General features: G+C 43.9%; 1 protein-coding gene across 1 annotated transcript in view; it reads right to left on the reverse strand.

Annotated features, from left to right (window-relative positions):
• zrsr2 (zinc finger (CCCH type), RNA-binding motif and serine/arginine rich 2) overlaps window positions 1-11,224 on the reverse strand; it is a 47,531-nt gene that overhangs the window by 30,764 nt on the left and 5,543 nt on the right. Inside the window, exons 2-5 of the mRNA XM_068041332.1 lie at window positions 10,766-10,937; window positions 6,543-6,552; window positions 2,785-2,893; window positions 1,591-1,677 (exon numbers count right to left, since the gene is read on the reverse strand). Coding sequence (XP_067897433.1) covers window positions 1,591-1,677; window positions 2,785-2,893; window positions 6,543-6,552; window positions 10,766-10,937 — 378 coding nt within the window. The remainder of the gene's footprint in view (window positions 1-1,590; window positions 1,678-2,784; window positions 2,894-6,542; window positions 6,553-10,765; window positions 10,938-11,224) is intronic.

The following is an 11,224-nucleotide window of genomic DNA, read 5'->3' on the forward strand; positions in this document are numbered from 1 at the left end:
TAACCTTTCTTAGCAGATTATTGGGCCCTTTGCAATTTTCAATCATAATATCCTCTCAAATAATCTATAGGGTTGTACTCTAGCAAACTATTTGACAAACTCCCCTCTTATGCTGTTGGATGAAAATTTCAGACTACTAAAGCATTTCTACATGCTATACTTAGATAAATTTGAGGGAGCAAGTTTTAACTGATTTGTTTCAAACTTGCTCCCCAACAGATTTTCAATTTCCCCACTTCACACAAGCACACATACATTGAAAATTGATTAGCCAATAATAAAGAAAGGCCGTCTTTTTAATAACGTGTATCTTACCGTAGTACATCTAAGACTGATGCCCAAATCATTTCATTCCATGGTCACCAACATACCAATACTCAAATATCTGGGTTGCTTTGACTAAGAATCATTATTGATTTTCACATATTCCTACCATTGCTGCCTACGACATGATCAAAATGCCATTATATTACCAAGTTTACCTTTTTGGCTAGCTTGATCCAAGTTCCTTTAGTATGGTTTGATATGTAATATGGTCCAACAGTTTACTACGCCAATTGAAACACCCCGAGGGTCTACCACAACAGACCTTTGAGAAAGCACAATCATGGTATGCCGTCCCAAAAATGTGGCAATCAGGGACTTTTACCCCAGTCAGTGACATCGAATGGTTTCCTTGCAACTGAAATGTGGTTTTAATTCAAAATTCTAATATAAATTACCCAATTATTCTTTAAGCACAAAAACTGACTTCAAATCAAAAATAGATGGTAGCTTTAGAGATGCAACAATTCATACAGGTCTCAGAAATCCAACTGTGAAGCTGATGACTACTTACTGAGACAAAAATATCAATGCACAAGCCACCACGTGGTTTCAGTTCAGAATTCTTCCCCACTACAACAGGTAGTGTATTGAAAATATTAAGATTGTATTATTAAGTATTACACAGACTTTCAATGCTAAAGCCTGACCAAATTTGATATATTTACCAATCATCTGTTCTGTTGAATTGTAATATAGTAAAGTGGACACTGGCCACTTTCGAAGCACCTCAAGTAAAACCATGATGCTTAAGAATGAAATTGTTGGGAGCCAAATCGGCCATTGCATTGAACACTGGCTTTTTACTTCTCTCAACTATACTCAAATTCAGTTCAGACTGATGGCAAGTAGTCTTCTGTTTGCTGGCAGGAGTGTTGAAATCTTGTGTCTGTGGACCCATGGTATAAAACTGCTCCTAAATTGATAATCTCACTCAGATAAGACCCAAGTTGGGAGGTGAGAGATGAAAAACTGCCACACTGGCACTTGCAGGGCTTTGGAGGCTTATTCTGCTTGTTAATGTTCTACAACTGACTGGGGAGTACTTGATGCTGACATTAGATGCCTGAAATAGAGTTTTTTATTCCCAGGACTCAGTTTGATAAATGAACAAAAGGAAAAGTTTTAAATCATTTGCATTTTGCTCCATTACACTTTGCACTAAGTTCTTTAATCAACTGCCCAAAGTCAAGCATAATTAAGATACTGATATACTTTTTAAAGAGGATATATATTGTGAATTTATCCTCCTAGAGCTGGAATCACCTCTCGTTCTCTCCACTCCTGGCGTTTGTGTTCTACTTCCTCCTTTTCCTTCATCTGTTGCTGTTCCCATTCTTCTCTGATTCTTCTCTGGGAACCCAAAAGGAACAGGGACACATTACAGTCAAATCTTTTTGCACAAACTTATGTCAAGATTGAAAGTATCTCTTATTTAAGGTGGATCTCACTTTTCAGATTTTAGTTCTGAATTTAAAAATTTAAGAGTTTTCAGCTCGACTCAAAGGTGTTCCAAACAATGTTTGGGTGTACTATGATATAAACAGCTTCTGGAATATTTTGTACTGGAATGAAAACTATATTAGCATTACTAGTTCTCAATTGCTTCTGTGCTGCACATCCTATGGAATTCAAACCATTCTAACTTACAAGTAGAACAACACTTGAGCTGAAAGTAACAATCTTAAGAGAAAGTGTGTTGGAGTCAGAGACCAATTGCTAAAGTAAACCACAAGAGTAGAAACTCCTCTCATGCTTTAATGCACGCTGCATCTTCTTCCTGTGCAGATTAACATTGTAAAACCCCTTCACATAAATCTCATTAGATCTCATCTCCTCCCATGGAAACAAGTCAGTCTTGTGAAAATTAAGAACTCAATGTCAGAATTATTGCTTTTTGAAGCACTACATCAAATGCAAGTTGCTGAGGTTATTTTTAAGTCACGACAATGCTGTGCCAAGCCAAGCTCGTTTTTTTCAGTGCTCTACTGGGTAAAACACAAGCTGGTGCAAATTGCGATTTCTTGAAATAGCTTTTTCACACCAATTTCCCACAATGAAAAAGCTCAAACATATCTAACTTCCATGCAGCAATGTCAATTGTGTATTATCGTTTGCACAAAGTAAAAGTAGCAAACTGCGGGAGATCAAGATGTCTTTCCCAGAAACACCAAATAATGAATGGGTAAGATGAACTTTGCTCATTTTAGCTGGATTGATCATATTAATTACAACACCTGCATCAACACTTATCAAGGTAAACTATCAACCAAACGATATTTCATTTGCAAAGTGCACATCCTATTTTAGAGATACATCAAACCTCACTAGCTCCTCAGATTAGCTAGAAAGACAGATCTACGGGTAAACGGACCACCATTCTCTATCCCACTGCTCTGCCACATAACTAGTGCATGAGTAAAGGAACACAAGAATCATAAGTAAAACTGAATTGTTTACCTCCTCCTCTTCCAGCTTTTTCCGTGCTGCTTCTTCTTTCTCCTTTCTCAGCTGGAACTCCTCCTGTGCCTGCTGTTCTTTTTCCAACCATTCTATATGCAGTCGCTCCCTAAAGAGAGAAAGTTACTATAACACTTTACTGCAGGAATCAGCAAGTTTCACAAAGACTCAAGCGACAGTGCTCTCCTGGGATCTGGACATACAACCAACACCATATTATTTATGCTGTATGACTCATTTCAGCGTAGGCGGTGGCAGAGTGCTATTATCACTGGACTAGTAACCCAGAGACCCAGGGTATTGCTCTGAGGATATGGGTTCGAATCCGACCAGAGCAGAAGGTGGAATTTGAATTTAATTAATCTGGAATTAAAAAGCTAGTCTAATGATGGCCATGAAACCATTGTTGATTGTTGTAAAAACCCATCTGGTTCAGTAATGTCCTTTAGGGAAGGAAATCTGCTGTCCTTACCTGGTCTGGCCTACATGTGACTCCAGACCCACAGCAATGTGGTTAACTCTTACATGCCCTCTGAAATGGCCTAGCAAGCCACTCAGTTGTATCTAACCACTACGAAGTCAATAAAAAGGAATTAAATCGGACGGACCACCCGGCATCGACCTAGGCACCGGAACTGACAACAGCAAACCCAGCCCTGTCGACCCTGCAAAGTCCTCCTTACTAACATCTGGGGGCTTGTGCCAAAGTTGGGAGAGCTATCCCACAGACTAGTCAAGCAACAGCCTGACATAGTCATACTCACGGAATCATACCTGACAGACAACGTCCCAGACACTGCCATCACCATCCCCGGGTATGTCCTGTCCCACCGGCAGGACAGACCCACCAGAGGTGACACAGTGGTATACAGTAGGGAGGGAGTTGCCCTGGGAGTCCTTAACATCGACTCCGGATCCCATGAAGTCTCATGGCATCAGGTCAAACATGGGCAAGGTAACCTCCTACTGATTACCACCTACCGCCCTCCCTCAGCTGATGACTCAGTACTCCTCCATGTTGAACACCACTTGGAGGAAGCACTGAGGGTGGCGAGGGCACAAAATGTACTCTGGGTGGGGGACTTCAATGTCCAACACCAAGAGTGGCTCGGTAGCACCACTACTGACCGAGCTGGCCGAGTCCTAAAGGACAAAGCTGCTAGACTGGGTCTGCGGCAGGTGGTGGGGGAACCAACAAGAGGGAAAAACATACTTGACCTCGTCCTCACCAATCTGCCTGCCGCAGATGCTTCTGTCCATGACAGTATTGGTAGGAGTGACCACCGCACAGTACTTGTGGAGATGAAGTTCCGCCTTCACATTGAGGACACCGTCCATCGTGTTGTGTGGCACTATCACTGTGCTAAATGGGATAGATTTCGAACAGATCTAGCAATGCAAAACTGGGCATCCATGAGGTGCTGTGGGCCATCAGCAGCAGCAGAATTGTACTCATCCACAATCTGTAACCTCATGGCCCGGCATATCCCCCACTCTACCATTACCATCAAGCCAGGAGACCAACCCTGGTTCAATGAAGAGTGCAGAGGGCATGCCAAGAGCAGCACCAGGCATACCTCAAAATGAGGTGTCAACCTGTTGAAGCTACACCCCAGGACTACTTGCATGCCAACCTGCGTAAGCAGCATGCGATAGACAGAGCTAAATGATCCCAAAACCAACGGATCAGATCTAAGTTCTGCAGTTCTGCCACATCCAGCCATGAATGGTGGTGGACAATTAAACAACTAACTGGAGGAGGTGGCTCCACAAATATCCCCATCCTCAATGATGGGGGAACCCAGCACATCAGTGCGAAAGATAAGGCTGAAGCATTTGCAACAATCTTCAGCCAGATGTGCCGAATTGATGATCCATCTCGGCCTCCTCCTGAAGTCCCCAGCATCACAGATGCCAGACTTCAGCCAATTCGATTCACTCCGCGAAATATCTAGAAACGACTGAAGGCACTGGATACTGCAGAAGCTATGGGCCCTGACAATATTCCGGCAATAGTACTGAAGACCTGTGCTCCAGAACTTGCCGCGCCCCTCGCCAAGCTGTTCCAGTACAGCTACAACACTGGCATCTACCCTGCAATGTGGAAAATTGCCCAGGTATGTCCTGTACACAAAAAGCAGGACAAGTCCAAGCCGGCCAACTACCGCCCCATCAGCCTACTCTCAATCATCAGTAAAGTGATGGAAGGTGTCATCAACAGTGCCATCAAGCAGCACTTGCTTAGCAGTAACCTGCTCAGTGACGCTCAGTTTGGGTTCCGCCAGGGCCACTCAGCTCCTGACCTCAACACAGCCTTGGTTCAAACATGGATAAAAGAGCTGAACTCAAGAGGTGAGGTGAGAGTGACTGCCCTTGACATCAAGGCAGCATTTGACCGGGTATGGCATCAAGGGGCCCTAGCAAAACTGAGGTCAATGGGAATCAGGGGGAAAACCCTCCGCTGGCTGGAGTCATACCTAGCGCAAAGGAAGATGGTTGCGGTTGTTGGAGGTCAATCATCTGAGCTCCAGGACATCACTGCAGGAGTTCCTCAGGGTAGTGTCCTAGGCCCAACCATCTTCAGCTGCTTCATCAATGACGTTCCTTCAATCATAAGGTCAGAAGTGGGGATGTTGTCTGATGATTGCAGAATGTTCAGCACCATTCGTGACTCCTCAGATACTGAAGCAGTCCGTGTAGAAATGCAGCAAGACCTGGACAATATCCAGGCTTGGGCTGATAAGTGGCAAGTAACATTCGCACCACACAAGTGCCAGGCAATGACCATCTCCAACAAGAGAGAATCCAACCATCTCCCCTTGACATTCAACGGCATTACCATCGCTGAATCCCCCACTATCAACATCCTAGGGGCTACCATTGACCAGAAACTGAACTGGAGTAGCCATATAAATACCATGGCTACAAGAGGTCAGAGGCTAGGAATCCTGAGGTGAGTAACTCAAGTCCTGACTCCCCAAAGCCTGTCCACCATCTACAAGGCACAAGTCAGGAGTGTGATGGAATACTCTCCGCTTGCCTGGATGGGTGCAGCTCCAACAACACAAGAAGCTAGACACCATCCAGGACAAATCAGCCCGCTTGATTGACACCCCATCTACAAACATTCACTCCCTCCACCACCGACGCACAGTGGCAGCAGTGTGTACCATCTACAAGATGCACTGCAGCAATGCACCACGGCTCCTTAGACAGCACCTTCCAAACCCGTGACCTCTACCAACTAGAAGGACAAGAGCAGCAAATACATGGGAATACCACCACCTGCAAGTTCCCCTCCAAGTCACACACCATCCTGACTTGGAACTATATCGCCGTTCCTTCACTGTCGCTGGGTCAAAATCCTGGAACTCCCTTCCTAACAGCACAGTGGGTGTACCTACCCCACATGGACTGCAGCAGTTCAAGAAGGCAGCTCACCACCACCTTCTCAAGGGCAATTAGGGATGGGCAATAAGTGCTGGCATAGCCAGTGACGCCCACATCCCATGAATGAATTAAAAAAGAAAGCTGAGATGTGATTTAGCTAAGGTGGACTAGAAACAGCTACTTGAAGGTAAATCAGCACCAGATCAGTGGGAAGCAAAGAAGAGATAGAGAGGTTCAGAGCAAGCATGTTCCCGTAAAGAAATAGGGTGGGATTAACAAATCCAGAGCCTACTTGATGTCAAGGGGTTTTAAAGAAGGGTATAAAAGAAAAAAAGGGAAGCTTATGACACATACCGAGGGCTCATTACCGCAGAAAACCTAGAGTATAAAGAGAGGAGGGGTGAAATTAAAAAGCAAGTTAGGAAAACAAAGAGAGGGCAAGAAAAATATTGGCAAGTACAATCAAGGTAAACCTAAAGATTTTTCTAATAAATACATAATGAGCAAGCGGATAACCTAAGGAGTACAGCCTATTCGGCATTATAAGGGCAACCTTTGTGTGGAGGCAGAGGACGTGGATATTGTTCTTAATGATTACTTCGCATCGGTTTTCACAAAAGAAAGGGACGATGCAATCTGGGAGAAGCAGTGCAAAATATTAGATGAAATAAACTGTGAAAGAGGAAGTATTAAGGGGTTTAACATCTTTGAAAGTGGATAATTCCCCAAGCCCAGATGAAATGCATCCAAGGTTGTTAAGGGAAGTAAGAGAAGAAAGAGTGGAAGCTCTGACCATCATTTTTCAATCCTCTCTTGCTACAGCTGAGATAACGGAGGAGGAGTAAAGCACAGCTAACGTTGTACCATTGTTTAAAAAGGGAGTAAGGGATCGACCAAGTAATTACAGGCCAGTCAGCCAGGGAAAATTAGAAAAAATTCTGAAGGACAGGATAAACGTTCATTTAGAAAGACATGGATTAATCAAAGACAGTCAGCACAGATTTGTTAAGGGAAGGTCGTGTCTGATTAATACGACTGAATTTTTCGAAGCAGTAACAAGGAGGGTCGCAATGAGGGTATGGCTTTTGATGTAGTCTATATGGACTTTAGCAAGACTTTGATAAAGTCCCACATGGCAGACTGGTCATGAAAGTAAAAGCCCATGGGATCCAAGGCAAAGTGGCAAGTTGGATCCAAAACTGGCTCAGAGGCAGGGAGCAAAGGATAATGGTTGATGGGTGATACTGTGACTGGAAGGATGTTTCCAATGGGGTTCTGCAGGGTTCAGTACTAGGTCCCTTGCTTTTTGAGGTACATAACGATTTGGACTTGAATGTAGTGGGTATGATTAAGTGTACAGACAATGCAAAACTTGGTCATGTGGTTAATAAAGAAGAAAGCTGTTGACTGCAGGATGATATCAATGGACTAGTCAGGTGGGCGTACAGTGGTAAATGGAGTCCAATCAGGAGAAGTGTGATGTAAAGCATCTGGGAAAAGCTAACAAGGCAAGGAAATACACCACAAATGGTAGGATATTGAGAACTGTAAAGCAACAGAGGGACCTTAGAGTCCACAAATCTCTGAAGGAGGCTGGACAGGTAGATTATGTGGCGAAGAAGGCATTAGCCTTCTTACTTGCCTTCATTAGTCAAGGAACAACATACAAGAGCAGGGAGGTTATACTGGAACTGTATAAAACACTGGTTAGGCCATAGCTGCATTACTGTGCGCATTACCGCACTATAGGAAAGATGTGATTACACTAGAGGGTACAGAGTAGATTTAAGAGGATGTTGCCTGGACTGGAGACTTTCAGTCTTGAGGAAAGATTGGATAGGCTAGGGTTGTTTTCTTTGGAACAGAGGAGACTGTGGGGAAACTTAATTGAAGTATATAAAATGATAAGGTGAGTGGATAGGAAGGCCCAATCCCCCATGGTTGTGGGTCCATAGCCAGGAGGCATTTAGGGTAAGAGGTAGGAGATTTAGAGGGGATTTGAGGGGAAACGTTTTCACCCAGAGGGTGGTGGGGATCTGGAACTGACTGCCCGAAAGGGTGGTAGAGGCAGAAATCCACATAACATTTAAAAAATACTTGGATATTCACTTTAAGTGGCATGAACTACAAGGCTGCGGACCAAGAGCTAGAAAGTGGGGTTAGCCTGGATGGCTCCTTGTTGGCCAACACAGACACAATGGGCCGAATAGCCTCCTTCTGTGCTGTTTGATTTTTGGCACACTTCACTTTTTCCATTGTGTATATTTTAGCTCACCCTGAAAAAAAAAATGCTTTATATATGGTGAATAAAATGTGGATATTGGATTAATAGCTAATGAAGAGACAGAGAAAAAAAAGAGAGATTGATACATAGTTTTTAAACTGATACTTCTCTCCGATACAAAAGTAAAATACTGCGGATGCTGAAATCTGAACTAGAGAAAGAAAATGCTGGAAATACTCAGGTCAGGTAGCATCTGTAGAGACTGAACGTTTCAGGTCGATGATCTTTCATCAGAACTAGCAAAGTTAGAAATGTAATAGCTTTTAAGCAAGTGAAACGGAGACGGGTGAGAAGGACAAGTGATAGGCAGCAGAGATTAAGTGATAAAAGGTTTAATGGCGAAAAGACAAAGCGAAGTGATAATGGGACAAGTAAGAAACAAAATGTGTGATTAGAGGTGTGAATGGCAGGATAGCAGTCCATCAGAACGTAAAGTAATCCAGAAAGAAACGAAGGAAAAAACAGCAAAAAAAAAGCCATAAAATGGGGCAGAGGTTCGATCTAAAATTGAACTCAGTGTTCATCCAGAAGGTTGGAAAGTGCCCAGTTGAAAGATGTGCTGCTTGTTCCTCGAGCTTGTGTTGAGCTTCACTGGAAGACTGCAGCAGGCCAAGGACAGAAAGGTCAGGAATGATAGCAAGGTGGAGAATTAAAATGAGGCGCAACCGGAAGCTCAGGGTCATGCTTGCAGACTGAATGGAGGTTCCACAAAGCGGCCACCCTTCTGCAGTTGGTCTCCCCATTGTAGAGACCACCACATTGTGAGCAGCTAATAAAGTATACTAAAGTGAAGTAGTAAATCACTTTCACTTGGAAGGAGCGTTTGGGCCTTGGACAGTGAGAAGGTAAAAGGACAGGCAAGACAACTCCTGCACTTGCATGGAAAGGTGCCGTGGGAAGGGAAAGGAGGTGTTGGGGTGTTTGAGGAGTAGACCAGGGTGTCTCTTTGGAATGCAGGCAGGGGAGGGGAAGAGGTGTTGGTGGTACATTGCAATGGTGATGGCGGAACGGCGGGGCTGATTCGTCGAGTACAGTCGAAACGGCGGGGCTGATTCGTCGATTATAGTGGCTAGTGGTGTAAGGCAAGGACCACGGAAACTCTATTGTGGTTCTGGGAGGGAGGGAAAGGCGTGAGAGCAGAGTGGGGGAAATAGAATGGACATGGTCAAGGGCCTGTCAACCGCAATTGGTGGGGGGGGGGGGGGGGGGGGGGGAAGGAGTTTTCAGATGAAGACATATTGGAAGCGCCAGTATGGAAAAACTGATGCTAAACACTTTTTCTTGGCATTTATGAACCCAACAGAAAGGAAGACAAGCAGTTTCAAATGTAATCTTGTTCTATTTCACAGCAAATTAAAGTCACAGACAGCAATATAAAACCAGAGTACCAATACACACGAAGAAAATACAGGATATGTATCCAGTTTTGGTCTCTGTGTCCAAAGGTCATTGGTACATTTGAAAAATTACACAGAAATTAAATTTTAAATTTCAAAGAAAGTACAGCACAGGAACAGGCCATTCGGCCCTCCAAGCCTGTGCCGATCATGATGACTGTCTAAACTAAAAACTTCTGCACTTCCGGGCTCCGTGTTCCTCTATCCCATCCTATTCATGTATTTGTCAAGATGCCTCTTAAACGTCGCTATCGTATCTGCTTCCACCACCTCCCCTGGCAGCAAGTTCCAGGCACTCACCACCCTCTGTGTAAAAAAAAAAAACTTGCCTCGCACATCCCCTCTAAACTTTGCCCCTCACACCTTAAACCTATGTCCCCTAGTAAATGACTCTTCCACCCTGGGAAAAAAGCATTCTGACTATCCACTCTGTCCATGCCACTCATAACTTTGTAAACCTCTATCATGTCGCCCCTCCACCTCCGTCATTCCAGTAAAAACAATCCGAGCTTATCCAACCTCTCCTCATAGCGAATACCCTCACAGACAGGCAACATCCTGGTAAACCTCTTCTGTACCCTCTGCAGAATTGTACGCAATTTCAATTTCGAGTAAATGCAACAAAACCCAAATCACCCCAAGTTAATTACTCTCTAGTCAGCAATATGCAACTATAGCAATTCACAGTTCAAACAGTCCAGACCAGGGCTGTCCAACCTTTTAGGGCAGAGGGCTGCATTACGATTTTTGCACGGCTTGGGGGGCCGATGAGCAGTTCCAAAAGATAAAGTCATTAACAATTTATCTTACTAATAAAAATAACAAATGTGTATTTTGTGAAGAAGCTTTAAATGAGATTAATTATTGAACTTACTTTGTCACTATATTAAAAACTGATCTCGTGACATACCTGCATTGCGTTTGCTTGCATAAGTAGTCAGATCTCTGCACGCACACTCCTGATGTAGTGATGCAGAGTATTCTGGATTGATATTAATTCTGTCAGGAGACACCTTGATCTCTCTCCCCCCTCTCCCCACAGAGTCCGTTCCTCTTTCCCTCCGTGCCCCCAACTCCTTGGACTAGGCACACAAATTAAAAATGTTTTATGCAAAAGATGTAGGCGGAATACGAGGAAGTACTTTTTTATTTTAAACGTAGTGGGTGGTAATAACCTGGAACTTGCTGCCCACAAGGTGGTGGAAGTGGAGACGATCAATGACTTCAAGAGGATGTTGGATGGCCACCTGAAAGAAATAAACTTTCAGGGATACAGGGATCTAGCCAGGAAGTAGGACTGACTGTGGAGAGCATGCATGGACTTGATAGGTTGAATGGCCTCCTTCTGCACTGTAAATAATGATTCGAA

This window comes from Heterodontus francisci, chromosome 10 (assembly GCF_036365525.1).
Source record: "Heterodontus francisci isolate sHetFra1 chromosome 10, sHetFra1.hap1, whole genome shotgun sequence".
In the NCBI taxonomy this organism is placed as follows: domain Eukaryota; kingdom Metazoa; phylum Chordata; class Chondrichthyes; order Heterodontiformes; family Heterodontidae; genus Heterodontus; species Heterodontus francisci.